Genomic DNA, 27034 nt, shown 5'->3' with positions numbered 1-27034 from the left:
AAACACTTTGAACTGGCTGCCTGGCCCTCGGCCGGCTGCATCCCCGCAGCGGTGGCACGAGGACGGAGCTGCCACATCACACATTCCTTGCTAGCACCGCAGCCTCTCTCCTGATGAAACAAAATCTCCCCTTGCCTGACACTTCTGAGAACTGAAGCAACAAAACCTCAGTGATGTTGCTGTGCTTGGAAGCCCCTGCAAAGCATGGCAGTGTCCTGAGCAAAGCTTTTCCATTGCTCCTGCTGCAGAGTTCAGGATGCAAATAACAAATTGGCAGGCTGGGGTTTCTGGAGATTCTGCACATATCTGAGGGAACAGAGATGTTACCACAGGATTGCTGAAAAGAATTAGATGGATGATTGCGTTGTCTGGAAGATGTGTATCATCAGCAAAGGCATACAGCAAGGGCAAGTCCCTCCCTGGCCATGGAAGCCCATGGGGAGCTTTGATGGGACTCAGTCCAAACCTTGCTGGTGTTACTCTGGCAAATCAGTGTAGAGGCATTTCTGGGGTCTGCCCTGCCTGACCTGTGCAGTTTTAAGCCTGGGAATTATAAAAATAATATATTGCAGGGCATCATGGTGTCACTGTCATTTTTCTGAGCAGATCCACTCAATAGCCCTAACAAATCCCCGCGATGAGTCAGTTTTCAGTGGTCAGTGCCAGCACAGAGTGACACTGCAGACCACAAGGCAGAGAGATAAATGCTGAGACAGCCTAATGGCGCATCCAGCTCAGTCCAAACAACTTGCATGTTTTGTTTTTGTTCTTTTAATTCTTGAAAAGAATTAGAAAAGGATGGCAGATTTCACCAGAAGTGAAAGAAAACCACAGAGGTCTTTGTCTGTGGATTAAGCATTTTCAAGAACTAACAGGAATAAATGTTTTCCTGTTTTCACTGTTCTCTGTACCTTAGGACCAAGCCACATAGGATATTCCTTGAGACTCCAAAGTTTTCTTATTTGGACTTGGTTGTTTTGGAGAACTTGTTTTGCATCTCAGGGAAGGAAATTAAGGTCAGAGATGAGAAAAACCCACCTAAGGGCCTGAAATAATTTTCATTTCTCCAAGACCACCCTGTGTGGGAATGATACATTTAAAAATGGGTGGAACCTCTAAGCCTGGAATTGTATCAAGTTATTCATGAAAAAATCTCTGAGATCTTTGTGTGGACCAAGATATTTGGGTGGTACTTTCTCACTCTTTCTTCAGAAAAGACGCTGTGGCCTCACAAACTGAAAACTAGCCTTGCTTTTTCCCTGACTTTAAAAATAACTATGTATCTTGAAAAGCTGTCTCAGCAGTAGTGAAGGAATGGAAAAAAAAGTCCATTATATCCCCATGGTTTCATACAGTGCAGCTGTGCTAACAGAGTGCACAGAGACTAAGAAAGGGGAAAGGCACGAAATAGTCCATGAAATGAGCAGTTGAATTTAACAGTAAAGCTTCACGTAATGCAGAGATCGATTGTCCAGGTATCTGATTGCAGATGGCAGGGTTTGCCTTCATTTCTTAGGGGAAAATATCCAGAATATTAATAAATTCGAGCCTTTTGTATGAATTAAATTTTTTACTGAAATCAATGGGGAAATTATCATCTCATAGGAAATCTTTCTTACACTAAAGGAAACTTTTTTACACTAATTTAAAGATTAACATCTTTAAATATTCTTGCAATATATTTGGATGAAGTACCCTTATTCTGTTTTGATTTTCCTTCTCATAGAATGTCTGTAGGATGACAGTCATATTTGAAAGGAACCAGGTTGATAATTAATTAATTGTATTTTTATAATGTTTGTCATTTATTTTTATTGTAATTATTATTTTTATATCTAATACAGTATAATTATTGCAGCTGGTTTATTAAATCAGTTTAAAACTAAACTTTCTCTTCTTTTAAAGGAGCAAGCATGCATCAACATACAGCTTTCAAAAATCCCTCTTAGGTCTTGGTGAAATTATTAACAGTTACTAATAATTAAAAAAATATTAGTGCAGGCGTAATGGAACAAATATCAACCAAATGTAATATGCAGTTGCCACAGTGGATCTGTTCCCCCTGACTCGACTCTAACATGCTGGTGGTTAGTTTATAACCCTCTTTAGGTTACAGCATTTTAACATTTCTCCAGTGTTTATTTATTCTCTTCCCAAAGAATGTTCTGAAATATCAAGTTTACAACCTGTGGCTCATGAGATGGTAGTGGAAACAATTAAGCCAGAAACTTTCAAAGCCACCACTGGGATTTTGATGCCCAAAGTCATTAATTTTAATAAGAAGGGAGCTGCTAGTCGTCTTAAGTGGTTTGTAAAATCTCAAGCCATAAAAACACCTCTCTACTGGTTCCAGTTTACGGGCAGCTCAGAGCAAGGTAAACACGTGTAAGAAAATAGTAGGTGTTAAAAGGGGGAAAGTGCATGTTCAGATATCCCTGAGACCATTCAGGGAACCAAAGGGCAGCCCCAGCCTTGAGCTGGCACATGGGGGCTGCTCCTGCCTGCAGCATCTCAGGGAGTTAGTGACTGATCAGAGCATGAGGCATGGAGAAGGAAGTCAGTGGAAGCAGAAATTTTGGCTACAGCTCTGTTCCAGTGGCTTCCTGCCACCACTGGTCTCTGCTGCCCTCTCAGCCCCCAGTGGTGTCTGTAGGTGCTTGGTCCAGGAACTTCCTACTGACTAAACTCTCCTGTCCAGCTTCACACTGTGTTCCTCCAAGCTGCTAAACAGCTGCATTTGGATGTTGGTACTTCACTGATCCACCATCATGGTTGGATAAAAACTAAGAACTCTCCAATGTGGCCTGAGAGACCCCACCAGTGCAGCCCTGTGAGCACCTCTTCATTTACATGAGTTTGGAGTGGCTTTGCTTCAGCCAAGAGCCTGTGCCACAGCTGAGGAATTCTTAATGGCTTTGGAGAGCACCAAGAGCTCTCAAAGGAAATTGCTGCACTGGGGAAAATTCGCCCTCAACATGAAACATGAAAGAAAATCTTAATGGGGGAAAAAAATTCGGAACCAGCAGATCTATCTGTGATATGAAATAGAGCATGGAGTGAGTGTGAATGAGTTTGGAAAGGACTCACTGGGAGTCTGAATGCTGGGGAAAAGAAGAAAAAAAAGGGGATTTTCTTGTGTGTTTTATTAATAAAACCAACCCTGAAGAATTTTAGAATTAGTTTTAGAAAGCTTTCTTTTTTTCTCTATCTGTTGTATGATCTCTGAAGAACTTCATGAATGTTGGTTAAAAGTGACAAAGTTACTGTAGTATCTGCCAATGAGTCTTGTGGTAACAATAATTAATTATCAGTAGGTATTGGAAGGACTTTTGGATGAAACACAATGCAGTGGAAATAGAGGTGGCCATCAAGACTGGTGTTGTAACAGACTTCAAGAAAGTCAAAAAGAAAAAAAGCTTCCATTAGTAGTAGATGTGACTCTTTTGGAAGGGAACAAAATGTTCCATAAATGAAACATGTGGTTTCACTTGCGGCACATTTTGTACATTGTCACCAATGAAGTTTAGGATTTTTTATTACTTTTTCATTAAAATGTCTTACTGGTTTCACTCAGGAGGCAAAATCTTTCACGTGGCTTTAATTGTTTCTGTCATAAAAGTCATAGCATCCATGTAATAGAAATAGTTTTGCAGACCACAGCTTCATATTGCCTATTAATTCTCTCCCATTTTCTGTATGTACAACTCATTTGCCCATCCCAGGGACAGGAAAATTTCTTGCAATTAAGACTCAATATGAACTTCTGCTGAAGTTAGGGGGGAAAAATAACTTCATGTCAATCCTGGTTTATTAGATTTTTGTTTCAGCTATCTTAGCTCACAAAGAGTTCACATGGCTACATACCAAAGGAGAGAGTTTATATTGACTTTCTTCTAAAATCAGTGAAACTCTAGAAGATGAAAATAAAAGGTCTTTTTCTGCATCATTCCAGTGATAACACTTCTGATAGGATTAAAGAGCTCTGGCAGAATTGTTTCAAGGTGGCTTTGGACAGGTCATTTACCCCTTTTTTCTTCTGGAGTTCAGGTCTCACATATCCCATCCCACCTGCTAAGCTTCCATGTTTCTGTCATCAGCCTAGGCTTCCTTGTCCCCAATCCTGACTGGATGAGGAGACATAATTCTTGTTGCAGTTAAAACAATGACTTGCTTTCTACAAAAGCAAATGCAAAGTTGGGATAAAAAATAAAAAGATAATGAGATATCTTGAGCTGTCTCGTTAATTTAAGATTGGCTTCTGTTCAGGAATCTTTTTTCCTCAAATAGGATAATTTCCCAGCTTGGAGAAAGTTTTGTCATTCAGCCTTCAGCACAACAGGGGTGGCAACATTGACCCCTTCCACAGACTCTAAGGCCTCTAAGAAGTCATTAAAATGCCAGAAAACAGCAATAGAGTATCTGTTGGCATTTCCCCGTTTTTTGTTTAAGTGCTTACTCAAAAGTTTCCTAGGAAATGCCAATGCTATCTTTACTCGCTGCCCTAGAGCAAAAGCCTTGTGCAGCTTCTCAGCAGCCAGGGGCACCCACCAAGCAGTGCAATCTTCTGCTTTCACCTTGGTTTGGGCACCCTTCCTCCTTTACTCATATTTCTACGTTGTGTTTTGCAGTTCAAGGACGACAAAGACAAGCCCAGCCTTGGAGGGACCCTCGGTGACAGCCCTGCCCCCTGTCCAGCTTTCTGAGCAGGTGCCACTGGCATCTCCTTCCCTGAAGCCACAGCAGATGGAGGAAGAGGACAGCCTGTCTCCTCACCTCCTGTTGCCTGACAGCATCAGCCAGCTGGAGGAGTTTGGCAGGCAGAAGAAATGGCACAAGAAGCAGCACAAGCACCATCGCCAGAGGCAGTTCAATGACCTCTGGGTTCGGATAGAGGACAGGTGAGTCATGGCTGCTGTGCTCCCTGTCCTCCTCCTGCTGCCTCCTAACTCCATGCTCTTTGCACATCCCAGCTCTTGTTGTCTAGATCATAGGAAGGGTTGGGCAAAGGCTAACTGGGAGACACAGGGAGTGAGATGATGTTTTTGTAGCCTAATGAAGAGCTGGGAGGAAAACAGGCATGGTTATAGGCATGTTTGATCATAAAGTAAAGAGGAAAAAAAAACTTTAATGCTTAAAATATTTTAAATATACAGAAACAATGACTTGTCAGATTAAAAAACAGGGAAAAAAAAAACAACAATAGAAAACACTCTGTGCTTGTCCTTTTTCTTCCAATGATTATTTTCTTATCTGTAACAGCAGTTTTCAGCCCAAAGTCTTGCCTATTTTCCAACCAGACAGAATATTCCTAAGAGTTTTTAAGATTCTGACAAATGTGACTTTCAACCTTCTTAACTGTGTTGTGGGGCTGAAATGTTTTAACATCTCAGACTGCATTGAAAATAGCAAACTAAAGCAAAATGAAGTACTTAACTAAATCCTCTATGTGAAGAGAATGGAGGTAGGCACTTTTCCGTGGCTATTCCAATCTTGGTCTGAGGTTAAAAACTCCCATTCAGTGTTTGAATAAGAGCCTTCATGTTTGACCAGGGCTTCTCAGTGTGTGCTTTTAGGATTCCTGGGCAATTTATTCTCCCACCTCTAAAGCTCTTAGTGCCTTTATCCAGGCCAAGTCATGGGCAGATAAACAGCCACAATGTTTATTGATCTTCTAACAAGTAGAAGGAACTAAGTAATATGTTGGGAACTGACTGGTCACCTACATATATAATAATTGTCTTTGAGCATTACGTATTCCCATTTTCATAGCACCTAAATTCCTTGCAAGTCTCTCAGAGGTTTCTCCTATTGCTAAGAAAAAAAGTTCCACATATTTGTGTTTTCAGATTTTTATTACTATTACTATTATTTTCATTCATTCTTTTTAATGGAGCAGTTACCTCATTTTTTTGTAGTTTATTGTTTTCTCAGGCTGCATGATGTAAGGGTTACTATTAAGGTGGTGCATATTAATCTTAATGTAATAAGTCTGTTTCTGAGGTCAGTGCCAGCCTTGTAAGAAGGATTAATGTATTTTCTTTTCAAAGTGTGTTCAGTGGTTGGATTCCCTACACAGAGGATGTTTAAGCATGAACTAAGTGTCATTTAGCTCACCATAGATGATTGTCTCAAGTACAAGGGACTTTTCTGTCCTTCTGCCTGGGGGCTGCTGACTTGTGGTGTCCAATGTTCCAACATTTCACAGGGGTTGTAGTCCAGCTCCTCCTGAGATCCTTAAATAGATCTGGTGGGAGCCAGGCACTTGGGCACAATCCTCCTACCCCTATCCCATCTATCCAGAAAGGGTATTGGATATTGGCAGTGGAAATGTGCAGTTGGGAGCTTATAGTGGTGCTTAGGGATTTTTGCACCTTTTGCTGGTTTTATTAAATGTTCCTAGAAAAGGTATTTAAGAGGTTGTTCCTAAGGTTAGAGTTAAATTATTTGCTCTGTGCTCCTGTAAGATTTCATCTGAATCAAAGCCTTTTATCCCTCTATTTCCATTTCACAAGGGTGGAGATTGGGCTGAGGAAACACGAGTTTCCGCTCCCACCACGCTGCTGATGAACCAGACACTGTGTGTTGCCTGCCTTGCTGAAAGATCCCAGGGAGATAATAGTGGGAGATCACAGGCCTAGAAATGAGGAAAGGCTGGAAGAAGGGAAGCCTGCCTTAGTGCTTTCAGATGGTTTTAGTGCTTCTACAGTTCTGGAGTAACTTCTGGTGTTTTCCTGGAAACAAAGCAAAACAAAAAAATACAAAACACAAAAAAAATAGAAATTTACTAAATCAGAGACTCACAACCAGCTCTGGTTTCCCATAAATTGGATGGGGTCTCAACTTTCATAAACCAGCTGCTGCATATTGTGCTTTTGGCAGTTGGGTTTCATCAGCATTAATTGCAAGCTGGACCCTGCACAAAGCAATAAACAGTGAGTTCTCTCCAACTGGTTTCTTTCTGATTGGCAAGAAAAGAGCAGAAATGTGTGTCTGTGACCAGACCTTGTATGGTGATAATTTTTGGGAGGAAACAAGCAGTGTGGCTGATCATACAGGCAATAGAGTGTTACCTGTGCAGGAGAGAAACGTGAACTTCTTTGTGTTGCCTCAATAATGTTTCAGCAGTGAGACTCAGCACTCATTTTTGAAGGGTAATTGGTGTACTAGGTAGTTCTCACTCTAGCCTGTCCCAAAAATCCATTGTGCATTTGCATATGCTTCAGTTGGAGTCCCCTGTGTTCTGTATGGACTTTGGTCTCTGTATTTAGTATTAACTTGAGCTATGGTCCCATATTTCCAAATGGCAGTTCTTCCAACTGACTCACCAGTTGTCACCTGAAACTTGAATTGTTCACCTTTGAGACAAAGTAGAGGGATTTAGGTCTTTGTTGTGGCTTTCAGGGGAAAGCTGCATAAAGCTCATTGTTTCCATGCGAGGTCCCCAGAATTCAGCTCTTGGAGCTGCCTTTCAACCTGAAAAGTCAAAGAGAAATATACAGGTGGAGGACAAATCCAGGCAAATTTAAACCAGGTTATTGATTCCTGTATGAACCTCATTGAACTGTGAAATGACTGTGGTTCATACAGCTCTTTTCCAAAGCTTTATTGACCATGGATTAGAGGACTTTATGAGCCATGAATTGCAGGGCTTTTATGGACTGTGTATTTCTAGCCGATTTCATACACTTCCATGGAAATCTTGGGGTGTTTTCTTAAGCTACCAACACAGAAACAAAGGAAATGAACACAGGAGAACAATCTTAAAGGAACATCAAAGACCTGACTCCAACCTAGAAATGCCAGGAAATCCATAATTAATGGTTCCACTAAGACTTCAGCTCTCACAGTCATTCGGGTCTGATCCAAGGTTATGGCTACAATCTGAACTGGCCTCGTGAAAAATGAGTCATCATTTAATGCCACACATCATTATTAGTATTTACTTTCAGTTATACCTTGGAGATTGTCCTTTTCTTTTTGTTCTGTCTTAACAGCTGAGGCATTTGAGTTGGCACCCCCACCATTTGAGTTGGGTGGACAGTGTTTAGATTTGTGTGTTGGAGGGTTAGTACTGCTGTGGAGGATGAGAAAGCTTCTCCTCTGTCTCCTCTCTGTCTTTGACAGAGCTGAGATTTGCTGATCTCCTGGGTAATCGGCTGCACTGAAGGCTATTAAAAAATAAAAAATGCTGATGAAATGTGTGGTTTCCTCTCCCTTCTGCCTCCTTCCCCCAAAATCTAAACAAACTGAAAAAGTCCTGCCTGACTGCAGTTTCTGTTTGAAATGGCTTGTCAAGAATCAAAATTAAATGGAGATTTCAAGTAGCGAGATTTTTTTTCTTCAACTACTTGATTTTGCAGAAATGTGCAGATCTGAAGTCTGTCCTTGGGAGATGTTTGAACTTAGACAAAAGTCAAACCCAGGCTATCTCCCATAGCCAAAATCGAGCTGGGGTAGCAGGGAGGCAAAACCCTCAGGCTGCAAGGCTGCAGTTTGGCATACAGAGTGTCATTGTTCCTGTTGACACTGTGTTAGCTAGGCTCCCCCATGTAATATAAATAATTAATTACAGATCATTCACTGGCTTTTCATGACGAGATGCTCAGTTAATTGAAAGAATAGAGAAGTGCCTGGGAGGTTTCAGAGTGAAGGGCAGGTCAGGATTGCAGCTTTGTTGTAGCAGGTAAGTGGTTCAAGGCTACCAACAAAACCAGCCCAGGAGAAGAGAACCTCTCCCAGCTGCTGGGGGGAGTTATCCTGGGACCTAAGGCAATGGGGGAGGAAAGCTACTGGGAAAAAGGAGGGAGGGGAGTTATTAACTGGGAGGGTGTTGTGGGAGGGGTGAGGTTTGGAAGGAGCAATGGCAGCTGGGGGGTGTGAAAGGGAGAAGTACAGTGGTGGGAAGAAAAAAAGATGAGAGGGTGTAATGGACAAGTTAATTCCCACTGATGAGGAGATCTGGGTGAAGGTGGGGTTTGGAAAGAGGCTAAGGACACACATACTTCAACAGGAAAGAAATTAAGGGAAAGGAATTGTTCTCAGAAGAGAAGAAAAGAAATTCCAGTCCCAGATGTAAGCTCAGCCCTGCAGAAGCTGCCATTAGTGGGAAATGAAATTAATTCTCCCTGTAAGTAGAAATGGCAGCTCTCTGATAGCCCTTTGCAGACTATTCAACCTCAGATGAATGCAATAACATCACAAATATCAATTTATTTTGGAAGAAGCAGTTGTTTTAGGGGGAGAAAAAATGTATAGCAGTGATGGATGAAGGGAGACAATATGTAATAAACTACACTGAGTTTGCCTGTACAGAGTGAACCTTATCAGTTTGGATGGAATTTAAGCACTTAGCCTGTTATCCTTTCTTTCAAGACAATGCAGTGATGGAAAACAGAACTCTGTCAGCTCAGACAAACTTTTAATTCCACTTAACTGCATCTGAAAGGTAAATTTCAGTAAATTAATCCAAATTGCTTCCTTTTCACAACACATGGTGCTGAAATACAGTACTTAACTTCATTAAAGAAAAGACTGCTTTTATTTAGAGGAGACCTAGACACCTTTGAAGTCTAACAGGTAAATTGTGGTCAGATGATTTCCCTCCATATGGTAGCTTTGAGCTTGAAATTTCCATCACTGGGGCCTTGTTTGTTTAAATTACCCTGTCTGCCTCCCTGGTCAGGACACTGCTCAGGGAGTGGCTCCTGATGCTCATGGGGAGGGGGATCACTGGCTCCTCCAGCCTGTGCAGACAAGGGAGCAGTGTCACCTTTGCACTGATTTCCCTGTGTCCAGCCAGGGGTGAGGACACAGCTTCAGGACCTCTCCATCTTTTAGTGAACCTGTGTCCCTGTGGGATTGCTCCAGCAGCAGGAGTGTGGGTGTGAAGGAGCCCCACCTTCCCTCCCTTGTCCCACCTCACTGAAACTGGGGCTTCACTGGGTTGTGTGGCCCCTTGACTTTCTTCCAGCACTTCTGTTTCCTTCACTGTTCTCCCACAGGATTTCCTTCTTGGGAATCTTCCCTGATCACAGTGAGTGCCCCCAGGATCCAGGGCTTGGCATACAAATATCTGCAATCATCAGAAGAGCTTCTGGGTCAGTCAGTTTGGGTGCAAGAGCACTGAGTGGTCCCAAAACACCTCCTGGACAAATGCTCTCTCCTGGTTCCTTTGTGGAAGGTGAACCTTTATATTTTGTACTGGCCTAAATTCTGCTTTGAGTTTGCCCAATTTTTTTGAACCCTGGTGGATATACAGTGTCCCAGCACTGCCTGCCTCTCTCAGCCATGCCATCTTGCTTCTGTGAAGGCATCCTCATCTCCTCCTGAGCAGAGAGCCAAGTGTACGGAATACTGCATGTTCCCCCTCTTAGTTTTTTCCTGTTTCCATTTGATTCCCCCTGAAGGTGAGCAGATGGCTCAATGCCTCCTTTAAACAAGCACTGGCTCTGGCAGTTCTGTCACCAAGCCCTTTGCACAGCCCAGGTACACGAGCCCTCCAGTGAAAGTAAAATAGGAGCACAGTGTAACTCAGCACAGTAAAAACGAAGTAAATCTCCCAACTGTAACAAATGATACGGTGATGACATATCCTCCCTCCCAAGATGGTTTTCATTGAGGCTTCTTGGATTATCAGGTTGGTCAGAGTGCACAGAATATATTAATTAAAGCTGGGGAACCTGGCCTCAGCTCTCTAAAGCATTTCAGTAACAAGGGGAAGTCCTGACATTCATGTCCAAACCTGTAGCATCTCTGTGCTAATAGACCTTCCCTGTCAGCTGGCTGTGACTGATAACTCCTTTCCCCTCGTAAAGTCAAAGAGTTCATTTGTTATCCTCCAGATGGGGCTGAAAAGATGTACAGCCTCACTTCTACCTGCTAAACACACAAAAAGATCCGTGTGTTTTACTTTGTTCTGTTGTTCTTAATAATGTGCTGTCACTCTGGGATGAAACAAAAGCAGATAAAATTAGAGAAAAACAAGCAAAAGCCTTGCATGTTTACTTTCACTATTACTTAAGTGTCTCAGCACCAGTATGACAAATTCATATGAAGCTGTATGCAAACACTGTTTTAATGAAAGCTATAAATACCTGAGAGTAAAATCATTAAAGAACACAGAAGCCTTTTGGAAACATAATTTGTGTATAGATTTCAGTTTTGTTTCATTAAACTAAATTCTCTATTGGTAATGCGTTAGGTATTTTATTTTAGTGAAATTTAAATCCATCATGAATATTAAATCCATATTTCTGAAGGCGAATGAGTAACAAAATTGGAGCACACAAGTTAGGATTTTTGAACGATGAGGTATTTTTCAGCACTGGATATCCAAGAGCACTTTCTGCTCTTTCCTCCTCAATGCTGATTAAGATTGAAAATACAGTGCAAGATGTTTTATGGAGCCTATGAAGAGCTTTATTTTCCCTTCCTGTTTTCTAATTCTAGTTTGATATGTGTTGAGTAAAGATAGTCCATAATATCTATTTATATCTGTCCCAGCTTGATGTATTTCTGACTGGGGCTGGACACAGCCCTACAACTGCTGACTTTGTTAAGCTGCCTAAGATCTGTCTTATGCAGAACAAACAAAATGTTTTCTTAGGATTCAGTTTCAAGAAGCAGCAGCAGCTGAGTTTAGGTTATTCCTTCCTCTGTGATCTCCACTTGTTGTGCTGTTTCTCTGCCAGTGTAGCCTCATTTCCTCATCCTCTGCCAGGACTTCTACAACCTGTTAACTTTTCAGTTCCATCTTTCTCCATTTCCTGCTTAAATATTCTCTTTCTCTAGTGCTCTTTGTGTCTGCCTTTTTAAACTCTGGCTGCACATGCTTGTGTGGGCCCTGGAGGAAGGATTAGGGAGGGACCCCTCCTGCATCTTGATCTGCTGCACTCACCTCCACCTCTCTGAGCTCACTTTGCAGGAGGCTGTGATCACACAAACACCTCATTTCACTCTGCAGTCTGTCCATGCCCATTAAAGTGGGGTATTTTGGAGCCTGCAGCCTTCAGCAGACTCTCTTTGAGATGGAGACATGTCTCACTTGTATCTCATATATCCCTGTCACCTGGCATTAATGCAGACTGCATTATGTGGGAGGCAGAGCTAGGCATCCTTCTCCTTCATTTTTTGACCAGGAGATGCATCTCCTCCATGTTACTTCATCATCTTTGCTTTTCCTACCATTTTCATACAGGTGTATGTGTGTCCAGCTGTACTGCAGGCTGGACAGACAGCATGGAATCCATTCATTGCTAAATTCATGGCTATCATAAAGCAGCCCAGGCTCTTTCTGCTGATGCTTTTCCTTCTCTTGACAACTTGGCAGCCTTGTGGGAAGCCTCTGTGGTGGTGGCCAGTGCCAAGAGCATTGGGGTGAACTGTGGTCTCTACTCCTACAATAATAAGTCATTAGCAAAACCTTTATGCTCATGCATTGGATCAGTTTTATATTTCTCAGACATCAGAAATGAACTTATTTGGCACTAAGCTGAAGAAAATGTGCCTGTGGTTACAAATATAGGATCGCATTTCTTTTACCTGTAGTTTGTTTTAATGTTAGAGTTGAGCTACCATGGTCAAATAGGTTAGACTTTGTTTAAAGTCTTGAGATTCACATCCACAACTACTCAGTCATAAAAGCAAGGCTTCAGGATTAGATTTATAGTACAAAGTAACTCCTGTAAAGTGAGGCAGAGAGGAAGGGTGCTTATTTCACTGAAAGGGTTAACACTAAGTGAGTTTGACTGTCTTCTGTGTTAATGCAAGGCTTTTTCCCCAGCTATTTTTAGCCTGTTCCAGCAGTGTGTGTCCCACTGTGGTCTGGTATGCAAGAGCTTTGCTGTGAGGTTTGCAAACACTTGTATTTCTGTGCTGTGAGAACAGAGCATTTGTGTGTTATTGGAGTGTGTGTTCCTGAAAGGAAGGGCAGGCCATGCATGTGATCCATGCACGTTTTTGTTGTTGCCTCTGAAGAACCAAAGGGGCTCTGGAAGAATCCTTGTTAGCAGATGTCATCATGGCCCTTCCAATTTATAAATATGAGCCTTGACATTTATATTTTCCATGTCCAGGGCTTTCACTAGCCAGATGTTCTGAGCATTGGCTTCTTGGAATCTTTCACAATGACTCCTCATGGCATGTTATCTTTGCATACACACACACAAAAATTATCTGGCTCTTATCAAACAGATAGGATGGGAAAGTGCACTCAGTACCCTCAGGTAATTCCTCTAAACCTGAGCTGCATTTTAAAACAGCTCTACAAAGTCTTTATATTCACTCAGCTGAAAAATCAGTTGTCTGGTTTAACAGGCAGAGAAAATTCAATACCCAGTAGCACATGTACCCTGAATTTAGGGTGGGTGAGGAGTGTGTTTTGTGTTAACTCAAGGTTGACTGCAGTTGCAGACACTAAAAAGTGCTGAATGGGCTCATGCCCAGACTGAGTTGGATTCCTCAAACACATGAATGGGTAGTAAAGCACCTGCACTCCTGTATTGCAGTTCTGAATACAGAGGTTTTTCCTTTAGCAAGGGAAAAAATGCCAAAATAAATCTTCTCAAATTCTACAACCCCAAGCTGGAATTTTTTATTTGAGTGCCCTACATATCTAGCAGTACCTAAGCCCTGAAAACTGCAAATCTGCTGTTCCTCTTAGCAAAGTTATATAAAATCCATAAAATACAAAAAAATTCATCTTCCAGTGAGTTACCGTAAAGAAAGAGAAATGTTTTTAAAATTCAGTGGAAGTGCAAACACACAACACTGTCAGGGGAAAAAGTCCAGAGGAAAAAGGTAAAGGATGTGGGATTTATTTCTGATTCTGCTGTTCCCCTTCTGACTAGTGAGTTTCATGCCCTGGAAAATGAAGTGAGGAAAAGTATGACAGGGAGTAAGGCCACAGTACTATTATGGTGGGCAGCTGCTTTATGGGAGGGGTTTAAGCACAGTTCTATTGTGGTATCTAATAAGATTCATTGTGGAGTGAATCAGGAGGAAATTGAATTCCCTTACACTCCCAGGAGTGGAAACCCAGCAGGATCCCAAAGGGCAGCTTTGGTCTAAGTCCAGTGACTCACTGGGATGAATGAGAAATAGGATTTATTTGAATTCATATGGTTTTAATGCTGTAAAAGCCGGGTTCCTGCAATTATGAAAATGCCAGGCCAAATTCAGGTTTCGCTCAGATCGCCTCTTCACAATTCCTGAATAACTTAAGTGAACAAAGTGAGCTTTATACCTGGGGCCCAAGCCCAGGCTGAGGGAGCCAGGCTTAGTGCCTGGGAGCTGCTGGGTGCCAGGATGTGGCAGAGCCATGGAGAGATGTGCTGCACACCAGCTCTCTGAAGCTCAGGTCTGCAGAGACACTCCAGGGTCTGGGCTGTGACACCTGGCAGGGAAAGGTTTTTCAGTCCTTGCAGCCCTGCAGGCCAGCAAGCAGCTTTTTATGAGCCACTGATGGCATCTCCAGGCTTTCAGAGGGTTTGTACCTTCTTGAGAAGAAGGAGCTTGTGCTGTGACTGCTCTCACCATATTTGCTTTGCCAGCAGCAGGAGGAACACAAACCTTGTGGCCAATGCAGACTTCAATGTGCCTGGTAGATGTGCTCTGTGAACCTTTTTTTTATTTTATGTGTGAGTCTATTTGCAAGAAAAAGAGGCCAGTGCTTTTATTCAGTGGTATAAGCTTGAATTCAATACTGCTCCAAATAACAGGTTCAAAGATCTGACCCAACCTTAATTATTCTTACTAACAGAGACATTGGAAAAATACAAGCAGTGAGCAAGAAAGTGAGCTCAGTGAATTAGAAAGAAAAATGTGATACAGACTAAGCAAAGAAAAAAAACATTATGTGGAGATGGAAAAAGAACAGGGAGAAGGAAAAAGAAAATTAAAATCAAGTGGAAAAATGCAGTATATTGGACATCCATTTAAGCTAGTTTATATTTTGATTGTTCATTCTGTTCCTTAATACATTGCACAGACATCTCTATAGCTGAAATAATTTTATCTTAGAGAACAGTCTCCGAAAAAATACTTAATTTGACAGGATGTGTTAGGTATTTCCCCACTACCACCTATTCTAAATCATTTTAAAATCTGGAGGGGAAAGTTGATATCTTTTACAGTGTTTAACAAAAAAGTGACAGGGTCAAGTATATACATCTCTACAAATGAATGTGTTCCCCAAGCACATCTAAACATGTATGGTTAATTCTGTGCATCTGCAAAAAATATTTGAGCCATAGGGCCCACACAATGCCAAACAAACACTTGAGTACACAGAGGAAAGGGCAGAGCGAGTCACTCTGGTTTTAATTAATTGAAAGGTTGAGCTTGAGATGTAAAATATGGATTACAGTTTTGACCACCCCAAAAATATAAATTATTTTGCATCTGGGGCTGTATTGGTGAGAGCAGGCAGTTTGCAAAATACAGGCAAAAAACAGATACTCTGCTCATGCTTGGGATTTGGTTCAAAACCACCTGGTTGCAGCTCCATCAAATTAACTCCTTATGTGTTGTGTATCAGCAGGTTGCCCAAAAATCTTCACTGGCTGAATTTTCCAATACTAAGCCCATCTGTGTTTGTGCCCTTGATGTTCTTGCTTACTTTGGCTGCAATAATGCAGTCATTATCTGTCCAAGGAGCAGTGGAACAAGCCCATGGTTATTGGAGCTGTGATGATGAGTGCCTTAATCACACACACAAATCAGGTACACAGCCAGATGTGTGCAGTGGGTGGGGTGAACTTGGGCATGGTTTGGAGCCCACATCACTCCTCAGACTGTGGTGAGCACACCCTGGCTCAGATGTCAGTGCAGAGCTGGTGGAACAAAGGGCTCTGAGCTATCCCTCTTAGCAAGGGCCTGGGTAAAACTGGGATGCATTATCCTGGCTCTGTGATTGCCTCGTCCCGCTGCAGAGCACAGGGGATATTCTTAGGATATTAGAGAATCATCAAAGCATTTCTGAGAAGGGCAAAGGAAAGAGCTAATGCTGTCATCTCCTGTCTCAGGACCACCCAGACACTACTACAAATCATGGGTCTTCAGCTACAATATCTTGAATTACTGTTCACAGGGATTTTAAAGAATTTAATTTCTTTTTTTTACCTCTTTTTTGGCTTTTTTTTTTTTTTTAAGGATGACATGCAGTTTCCTGATGGGCTGGTTTTAATAAGGTCAAAATCTTTGTTGTTGCTATATCAGAGAGGAATATAACATCTTTTAGTCATTAGATGGGAATGGGGTAATTACTCAGAGGGTGTGCTTCAAAGGTTGTTGGTTTTTACAACATTCTGTGTTTTTACACCATTCTGCAGTTGTCTGGAAAGGAGCAGCAGGCCTGATTCTGCCACAGGTGTGGGTGCAGGATTTGTATTCACTGGGTTTTCCTAAAGGACTTTGGGGCAGGACATTGAGAAGAGCCATGCACAGTCTCCTCTGGGGGTGGGGAAAGTTAAATATGAACATGAGGTACAGGAATCCTTCCCACAGACTGGAAGTTCATCTCAGAAAAGGGTCCTTGGGCTGTGCTGGAGTTGTTTCTCACCTGCTCATTCCCTACCTGCTGGATGCACCTCTGCCTCACTGTGTTCCTGATCCCTCAGGCTGCATTGCTGTGACAGCAAACTCCCCTTTCCCTGTCTCAGACACAGCCTGTCCCATCCATCCCTGTCCCCCCCGTGGGCCCACAGCAGATGATCCACTTTGCTTTAACAACATGACCCACCTGTGGCTTTAGGACGCCTCTGCTCAGCCTCTCTGCAGGTCAGTGTCTCTCCAGGGCTGAATTTGTCATCACAGAGATGTTTTGCAGGTGGCCTGAGTCATTGGGACCTGCAAATCAGAGCGAGAGCCTGCAAAACACTTCAGGTTGTGTTAATGCTGGTGGTGTCACACCAAGGCTCCAAGGTCCTGCCTCAGAGCACAGTCAGGGGAGCCGTAGCAGTAAAGTGATTTAACGAGCTTTTGATGGTTCCTCAGCGGTGACTCGGGGATAAAAACCAAATCTCCTGGCTTCCAGCCCACAGCCCATCCTGAGGGGGCCCCAAAACTGCACCAGAGGAATCTCAGCTGCATTTCAGCACTGAGCCTGCTGCTGCTTACACCACCATGGCCCCCCTGGAGCCCCTGATCCAAGGGAGCCACCTTTTCCTCCTTCGTGTCAAACTCCAGAGGCAGGACCCACAGAAGGGAGAGCAGCTGCAGGGCTGCAGAGGGGAGCTGTGTCCCAGCACCAGCTGCTTTGTGCACTGCAGAATCAGCAGTTTTCCTCTCCCCCACCCTGCTGTCCCAACCCAGTTTGGGAACCCATCCCTACCACTCAGAGCCCCCAGTGAGACAGAGCTTGGTTGGGATTCAGGAGACCTGAATTCCAGAGACAGAGATCTTTAGAAGCAGCTCATCTCACCAACCTTGGAGACATGCCTTAGTGGGGAAAGGACTTCCTCTGGAGATGTCTTGTTCCCTACAAGCTGTAGCAGGGACACAGCTGAATAGCTCTGGCTACAAGCCTGCATGACATGACCACAATCAATGCCACCTTTTAGATCCTACTGAGGGCTGGGTCAGCTGAAGAACTGCCTGTGTTTCTCCTTAGTGGCACATTTAAGTGTCCCATCCTTGTGTGCAGTGTCCTGCTCCCCAGCTGCATTTCAGTGCCTGGTGACTGTGGCTCGTGACCATGGCATGCTGCTCACAGCTTTCAGAGCCACTGCCTGGTGAAAATTGTGCCTTCCCAGTGAAGGGCTGTGGAAATGCTCCCTGTGCTGTTGCTGACCCCTCTGTCCCATGTGGCTGGGGCTGTGCTGCTTGCACTGGGGGACACAGCCAGAAATCCAGGCTCCCATTGATGCTGAGGTAACCAAAAAATAGCAGGGAGAAGGCTCTTCTTTGGCTCATGCCAGATCTTCTCTGCTGGCCCCAAACCAGTGTGTGATAGTGCTTACTCAGACATGCTAAGGCAGTTTACTACACTACTGCAAATAAGCAGTGGCCTTCTCTGGACAAAAACTGGATTCTCTAATCAGATCCAGGTTGGATTATTTTTATTTTTTTTTTAATGAACTGAACCTTGTGAAAGCATGAGCCTCTTGGCCTTGGTCCCACCAAGGGCTTTAGGATGTGCTGAGTTGTAGGTATGTGAATACTTGTGCTGGAAGAACTCGTGTGCTCACAGTCCTGCTCGTCTGGGACCACAGGACTCCTGCAGGATTTATCCCTCAGACTGCAAGAATAGTGTCTGTAAGGAAGGCAATGATGAAGAGATAGATGGGGGGAAGAGAGCCTGTGTTGATCTAAGGAATCCCTTCCAGAAACACATTAAATAACAATATGAACATTTCGGGAGATGGGGACTTCATGTTCCCTTTTTGAGGCTACTCTAGTTGTCTTCAAAGTTAAATCTTTATGATATTTTTGTAGTGGATTTTTTACCCCCCAACATACTTTTTTTAACTCTTGATTGAGCATCTATTCTTTTCCTTAAAATGTGTGGTCAGACTTCTTGCCAGCCAGCTCATTTACAGACTGCAACGGGTTGGTCCCAGCACTTCAAGCAGATGTATTTTTCAAATCTTGATGAATAAATTTTGGTGACATAAATAGGCCTGGTTAGTTCCAAGAATAATTGTCTTCACTTGCAGAACATTATTTCTGATCACCAGAAAAATAATGTGATCAGTCCTTTCACATCTGTTCATTAAATAAAAAGGAAAAAAAAAAAAAAAGTAGGGCAAATCTTGTTTGAAAAGAAACAGGAAGCATATGCTTAATATCACTTAAGAAAACCCCTAGCCATCATAAGGTTAACATCAAATCACAAATGCAAAACAGTCATTATTGTATTTACTCAAAAATTTTCTTTCACTTTACTAGCTTTTTAGGTTTTCAATTGAAACATGCATTTTTCAGGTTTCAATCTAGCTTCTTTCATCAGATGCTATTGTAAGAAAGGCTCTCTGAGTCAACATTTGCTTACATTTATTAAAAATAGTTGTCTTGTGTTTACATAGCTCCTTTGATCCAGAAAAATCCCTAAACACTTTGTAAGTAATACTTGAAAGAGTTACCCTGAACAGAACCACGTTGGGACCAAGGCACGGGAGCAGATTGAAAATGGATAGAAATATCACAATAATTGGGTTGGTGCTCACCCCCTCAGAGAACCATCAGTTTTCCATGAGCTTCAGAACAGTTCCTGGGATCATAATGGTGGTTTGGACTTTGGGGGCAAAAGCAGTGCCAATACTGTCTGTCCTCTTGGAGACTGCCTGTTTTTCATGCACTTTGCAGATATAGAGGCAGTGGTACCTACTGCGCCAAGCACAGGGCTGGTGGGATCTCACCTAAGCCTACTGTTTCCTGTTTGGAGCATCTCATTCCAGAAAAAACATGGATCAGAGCCAGGGCAGAGCAGAGGAAAAGATAGAGGGAAAGCACTTGAGGACTTGCAAAGAAAGCTGGAAGTAATTGTTTGTTTAAAAAGAGAAAGGTGAGGTGAAACATGGTTAAATCTTCAAAATACGTGAAAGGCTGCTGAGAAGAGGAAAGGAACAAACCTGTCCATGGGGACAGGACAAGTCATGACCTTACACTGTAACAAGGGAGATTGGGTGAGATATAAGGCAGTAATTCTGGGCATCAGAATGGTGATGTCTGGATAGACTCTGGAATTATCAGTGATAATTGCCATCATTATCACTGGTTTTTTTGAGACTAGATGAGACATACATGTCAGGAGGGGTTCAGATCTTGTTCCTGTGTCTGGGGCAGATGGGCCAGAAAGACTCTCCTGGTCCTAACCTGTGTCCTTCTGCTGTGGTCAGATGAACCCTGCTTACATGGATGAACTGAGTCATGCTAAAAATCAATTTGTGAGCTCCCTTCGAAGTCCTCACAAGACAAACCAGAGCAGAAATTCCCTCAATTGGCTACTTGTGCATTTGCTTTATTTTTCAGCTTTCAGATGCTTCCAAATCATCAAGGTGCTTCAGCACACCCCCAGCTTAGAGGATTTAAATCATGTAATTGCATTCAGTAGAATATGTGCACAAAGCCTGTGCCTGAGGCCCCATATTTGGGGAAAGTTTTACACATTCTAATGATGGTAAGACAATGTATGAGTAATGCACTGATTTGAAAAACTGCCCTATTATCTGATCAAAAGAACAAGCTCATGAATATGATACCGCAGGTCATTTGGCTAAAACGTACCTGGAGTCTTCCAAGTTTTTAAAGCAATCCCATACACAGAAGCAAAAAAGAGAGGTATGAACAGCAGAGCCAGTGCTTGCCTGTTAACCACAGATCATGTGGAATGTTGTATTAAAGATATTTTTATCAGACACAAAAGGCTGAAATACAGAATATCCTGGTCTGGCAAGAGAAGACGTGATAATAATTTAGATTATTATCCCATAGATCTGTGATTCATTTTTATTATTTTCTGTGTTCATTTCAGGAACGCTCAAATCCTCCCCAAGGAAGGTTTCTGGTTGAGTTCAGGGGACTCAGCTTCATCCTTAGGGAATGTCCAAGGGTCAGTGAGATCCTACGTGCACATGCAAACGTGCTCAGAGGGAGTTTGCAGAAGTCATCTCCTGACACCAGGGCCACCTCTAAGATTAGGCTATAATCCAACCTGGCTCTCCAGGGCCCCTCTGTAATGCCTAAGAAGTGAAAGACCCTGAGCAAGAGTAAGGCCCCCTAGAGACCTGCCCTGGAATGAGGTGGTCCAGCTTCTGGAAAGGTTTCTCTCCCCATGCACTGCAGAAACAGCCTCTTTACAAACTGGGACCAGAGGTTTTGCAGCATTTAGCAAAAGGGATCATTCTCTTTAAATATCTCTAAAGCACCTTGGCAGTCAGCTAAAAGTACATTAAGAAAACGTTTGGTATGGATAAAGTGTGATTCATTTGCTATCAGCAAATGCTTTGTACACATTAGTGGAAATACACTGTTTTTCTCTTGTAAAGTACTCAAGAAGTTCTGAAAACAAACAACCCCGCCTAACAGAATTTATCTTAACAAGAATGCTTTTATACAAATGTAATGTCTTGAAAACAGAAAATAATCGCATTAACTAAGGAGAAGTGGTCAACAATTCTCAGGTCTTTGAATAATGGAGAAAAGAAAATCAACAAAAACAACCAAACAACAACAAAAAACCCCATCCCACCAAAAAAAAAAAAAAAAAACAAAAAAAACCATAACACTTATGGAAGTTGACTTGAACACAGAAACATCCTACAGAAACATAAAATGTTGATTTAAGGCTGCTTTATGAATCCCTTAGATGTGGCTGGCTGATGAGTGGGCTTGTGATGCTTTTACAGGTTCCCTGGCCAGCCTGTGTGCACAGAACATCCCTGAGGAGTAGAAAGAGAGTTTGTGCAAGGGAAGCTTTAATCTCACTGGAGGATTAAGCCCATAGAATGTGTCAAGAGGATACACACAAAACAGGAAGTCTGAATGGCATTTTGGTGATAATTTTTTTTACTAAAATTTAAAATCATACCCTCCTTGTAGTTTAAAATTTAATTTAGGGCAAAATTTTGTAGTTCTTTAACGTGACAATCAGTACCAAAAGATGAGGACAAACACCTGCCTATGCTTACCTGAGGGAAACCAGGTATAAGGGAAGAACCTGAGTTGTGATCCCACTGTCAGTGCTACCAGACCCGTGCACCATATCATCACTCAGCAGGATAAATGAGATCTAGATCAGAAATTGAAGCATGACTGCATTTGTGTTGGATTCCTCAGAGCTTGTAGTACCTCTTTTTGTCAGAAGTTTGCTTCAATGGTGCATTGTGTTCACTGTGGGAAGGCTGCTCGTGCTGATGTCACAGTGGCCACACAGTGCCTAGCCCAGTGCCATTCCTGCCAGGCAGATTGGAAACAGCAGCATTAGTTATTGCAGATCAGCTCTCTGCATCCAGTGACTGCAGCAGTTCTGCAATGTAGCAGGAACTCTAAAGTGGGTGTCTTGTATCATCACTTCAAGAATAAACCAACCACTCACCATGGGAATTCAGAGAACTTCCTCCAACAAGCCTTGATTTCAAAGTTCTGTGTTCACAGCAGATTGCTGCTCTGGAACAAGCAGTGCTCCTCAGTGTAAGAATACTAATACTGGTTAGATGGATTATCTGCTCCCATGAAGCAATTCCTATGTCTTTAATTCAACTGCCTTCTCTTTTCACTCTAATTTGTTGCACATTAGTTAAGATCACTTCTAGCAGAATGACTATCCCACCCAGAAGCTGTGGTGACAGTATAAAGGATGAGGCAAGAAATGAAGTGATTCTCCCAAAGCTCAGGGTGAAGTGTCATGTTCAGGGATTGTCCATGGGATTTGATGTTGACCAATGCCCTCTTCAGGGTGGGCTCTGATCTTCTCAGTAGGAAGCATCTGAGCTAAAATCTATCTTGGTATTGCTTAGACAGAAAAAACAAAAAAACTTTAGTTCTTCTAAATTCTGTTTCTGTGAATGAATCTGAAATAAGATGTTATTCCTTTTATCTGAAATTATGCAAGACACATCCTTTTTCTTCCAAGGTCAAGACCTTGGATACTGTAGCTAAATATTTATAGGACTGCATAGCTTCTTACCCCATTAAAAATTATCTGAGGGTCATTTTCAGTGCCTCCAAATCTCCTTTATGGAAGATTTAGAGAATCTACAAGTATTAGTGTCACATTTTTTTAAGAGGAGCTTGCCATTTTTCTCCTCACTTCTAAGCAGAATGTCTTGGGTTTAAGTCCAAAATCCACCCTGTGCAGTTTGCATGCTTGGTTGTGCTGCTCCCTGACAACTGGTGGATTATGGATCATCCAGTAATGGATTCAATGGGGGCATTTTATGAAATGGAGATTACAACTTAAACTTCCAAATCAATTGGAAATGGACCTTTTTGACCTCCAGTGTCATGGGATTCATGATGAATTCCAACCTGCAAATTCAAATCAAAGTACTAACTCAAGCTACAATCAATAAGCAATCACACTGCTATTGAGTCAAATCCACAGTCAGGGAACCTTACAGTGACTGAGTCTGGTTTTGGCTTTGTGATTTGATCCAAAATGGCTTCAAGCCAGGGAAAGAAATGAACCTGCTCAGTGTCCCTTGCTCAAGGTTATCAGTTGTGTAAGGGGATCCTGAGAAGTTCTTTAAGGCTTGTGCAAAAGGGAAGGGATGTATTCTGGAGCCTCCTGGACTCAGTATGTGATCCGTGGTGAATAAGAGACATCACTGAGACATGGCAAATTTTCAGACCTTTGGTGGGAAGAAAGGACATAAAAACAAGGTCATCTGTATCAGCACAAGGATACATTTGGCACAATCTCTGATGCTGGCCAGCAATGGATGCTTCAAAATGGAGTGCAGTAAGTCAGTTACATTGAGAGCAGTTCCTCATTTGGCTGTATTTTGTCAGCAGCCAGAAGCTGAGGGACATCCTGGATCTGTAGTGTTTCCACATCATTGCAGTTATCAGTCTCTGGCTCTGTCCTTGGTGTCTGATGTGTGTAAATAATAATAATAATAATAATAATAATAATAATAATAATAATAATAATAATAATAATAATAATAATAATAATAATAAATAATATAATTGGAATTGCCGTTGTGGTTGCTACCGCTTGAGATGGCAGTTCACAAAGCAAAGATAAGGGTTCTGTTTAATTTCCTTCTCTTGTGTTTTCTTCCAGCACCACCACGTTGCCTTCCTATATCAGGATAACCAATGGGTACATCACAGTCAAACCTCCCATCTGGATTTCCAACCAGCTGGATCAGAGGCCACGTCCCGAGCGCCCAGCCCAGCCCCAGCCCACGAGCTCAGCCCCAGCCAGCCTTCCTTGGCCATCAGTAACATTTCCTCTCTGCATGGCCATAGCTTCTTTCCTCCTGAACCTGCTGCAGCCCTCCTGACCACCTTAGTGTCACATGCAACCCCTTGAAACAGAGAAGAGAGATAATTTATGAACGAATTGGAGTTTAAGACAACAACAGTTACAAGCTGGACCTTCTCAGTGACTCAGTAGTGCCTTCTAGCTGAATTTGTCTCTTTGCCCAGATACATTTTGAAACTCTAAAGCTTTATTGTAACACTGACTTACATCTTCTTTTTGTAGAAGGATCTTTATTTCCCATAGTGCTATGGGGTTTTGTAAAATAGACATGTTCATATAAAGAAAAAAAAAGAAAAAGAAAAAATGTATTTATTCGACCGGTAAACTTATTTTTCTTGTTGTATATGTTAATAACATCCCTATTAATCAGTAGCGATGGTGAAACAGATAAATTAATATTTTCTATATTTGTTTTCTGACAACTCTGCAATAGTCTGAACTGACACCAATGAATGCTTTCTTTGTTTCTTTAACCATAACATTTTACAGCAACTGTCCAATAAGTACATTTCTGCTGAAATTCTTTATTTTACTTCTTTTATCTCATTAGCATAGCTTACATTGAATAAAGCAGATCCTGCTCTCTGGGGCATGTGCCCATTAGGAAAATAAATGCATTCTTAACTCTTTAGCTGCCACAATCTAAAATGCCAGTTATTTTTACATGACTTAGTAAGTCATTAGTCAGGATAATCCTCTACATTCCCCCTGTTTTCTTTAACTAAACTATTTAACTTCTTTGGAAATTACCAGTTTCCTTCTTTGCCCTGAGATTAATTCACCAGCTAACATAAATTAAGACGCCTTTTTCTTAATAAAAAAATGCTTTTAAAGTCTGGAATAATCCTACTTGGAATTATTTTTTTCTGTCTCTCATTTTATATAAGCATAAGCCTACAACCTATTTGAGCATAAATGAGAAGAGAAATTGGTCTGTCTCTAGATTATAAACATGTAGTGTCCTGTTGTATTAATTCCCATGGACAACCTGGAGGCAAAAAACATCTACAAATTCCTCTTTCTCTTACTACCATGATAGAGCTGATATCTCTGTGCTGAAATAATTATGTCTTATCCAAAATCTGCTCAATACTACGGGAATCAAACTAACCTCCATGTTATGGAGACATGCAGAACATTTTTCCATTTTTAGACTATGGTGCCTGACTGAGATGGAAAAGTCATGACACCTTACCCTCACTGACAAATGTGCTCCCTATCCAAACACCTGGTTTTGAGCAATGAGATTTACAACATCTATGGGGGAAAAAAAACAGTGCCATCTTAAAAATTATTGCATTTTAAAAGTATGTAGATGTTTTTTCACCACCAGAACATGATGAAAAAATCTCTTGGATACAAGAGTTTAGAAAATGAGTTTTGGTTGAAATAGTGGAGTTTTTTGCTAAGTCATCTACAAAAATTAAAGCTATGTGATAAAAACATCTTATTTAGAAAAGAAGTCTTAAAATCAGAAAAATGCAATACTTTTCTTCATGCAAAAACAGTGCTTCTACCCTGGAAAAAAGATAATGGTGATAATTATAATAACATTACTGATAAAATTCTGGCTGAAAACAAACTTCTAAGTTTCCCAGCAGCCCTACAGCCTGGTCTCTGGAGCTGCTGATGATTCCATGCAAGACTCTGCAGTGAGAGAGAGTTCAGAATTCACTGTTTGCTTGTTGTCATACCAGTTATTTCAGGAAAGTAAGTTAGAAAGTAACTAGGCTACAAAATTCACAGGATTTCAGGATGAAATACTGAGCATTTCCATCATGCATGCCAGCCTATTGCCTTGCAAAGGCCAGGGATAATACAGGTAACTTCCTTCCAACTTTGCTCTATTTTTGACAGCAGAGTGTGTAGGTTTCTGGTCAATTTAAGTGGGGAATAGCCCAGAGTGCTATAAGACTTTTTCATTTTTTTTTTTTTTTTAGTACAACAGTTTGATAAGGCTGAATAGAAAACTTTGAGCTTTGCCCCAAATGTGAGATTCAAACAGACCCCATGCATACTTTCATATTGTGTATTTTGGCTAGCAAAAGATTAGAGATGTTAGTTTTGGACATAAGCCATTCACCTTGCATAATATTTATTGCACAGAGATGGATATTGGAAACATATTTTGAGAACTTTCATTTTGGTTTTATTTGAGCTATTACTCTAGAAATGCTTTCATTTGAATAGAATGGTTTAAGAGACCTTCAAATTCAACATTAATGCATTTTAAAAAGATTATTGGTTCTCTTGATGTGTTCAAGGCAGAGATGAAAACTGAATTATAATGTCTTATTTACAAGAATGTAACTGGAAATAAGGTAGATAAATATTAAGAGTGATGATAAGTTACATAGTAAAAGTGAACAGCCAACAAACCAGAACCCATTGAATTTTATTTGTTGTAACCGGATCATGTCCAGAAATTATACTGTGGTACTATCCCAGGAATAATTCCAGGTGTTGGAAAACCTACAGTAGAAATAGCCAAAACCATGTAAAGGTAAGGGAAAGAAAAAAGAGCAGAAAACAGAAATAACTTGTCCAAGAGTGTAAGGAAAACCCAATGACAGGACCAAGACTAGAAATCACGAGTCTGAAGTTTCCAAATCTGTGGCTTTCTCCATAAACCTCTGGGGATTTGGGGTTTTTTTTTTTGTTTTTTTTTTTTTTTTGTTTGTTTTTTTTTTTTAATATTAGGAGTACACAAATCTCTCCCAGCTGCCATTGTGCTGCACAGAATAGTCACTTTTATCACCAGTGAGGTTTTCTGAGTCGCTCCTGCACTGGACAGTAATATTCAATATTCATTAACTCAGATACTCTGGTATGTTTTGGCTATCACAGGATGTAAATGGCTTGGACATCAAAGTTGTATATGTGTTTTAACATCTTTGCATTTCCTGGCATTTTGTCTGTAATTTTGGGAAATTAATGAATTTTACTGGAAGCCTTGTGCTGGTACCCCACATTTGTGCAGTGCAGATGTCAGAGCAAGGTGTCTCTTGGATTTGGGGTCTGCACACCTGATTTTTGCCTCCTAAAAGCAGCTCTCCCAGCAATCTGAGCTCTCTCCAGCTCAGGGAGGAAACATGGCTTAAAGGT

The 27034-nt window shown here is 41.6% G+C and overlaps 1 protein-coding gene across 1 annotated transcript in view; it reads left to right on the top strand.

Moving 5' to 3' along the window:
* Positions 1–26567, top strand: part of TRABD2B (TraB domain containing 2B) — a 261638-nt gene extending 235071 nt beyond the window's left edge. Inside the window, exons 6-8 of the mRNA XM_056498084.1 lie at positions 4629–4898; positions 23726–26471; positions 26503–26567. Coding sequence (XP_056354059.1) covers positions 4629–4898; positions 23726–23948 — 493 coding nt within the window. The 3' untranslated portion in view covers positions 23949–26471; positions 26503–26567. The remainder of the gene's footprint in view (positions 1–4628; positions 4899–23725; positions 26472–26502) is intronic.
* Positions 26568–27034: the final 467 nt, after the last annotated feature.

This window comes from Oenanthe melanoleuca, chromosome 8 (assembly GCF_029582105.1).
Source record: "Oenanthe melanoleuca isolate GR-GAL-2019-014 chromosome 8, OMel1.0, whole genome shotgun sequence".
Lineage (NCBI taxonomy): Eukaryota > Metazoa > Chordata > Aves > Passeriformes > Muscicapidae > Oenanthe > Oenanthe melanoleuca.
The sequence above is the reverse complement of the archived record's forward strand: the minus strand, read 5'-3'. Positions and strand labels throughout refer to the sequence as shown.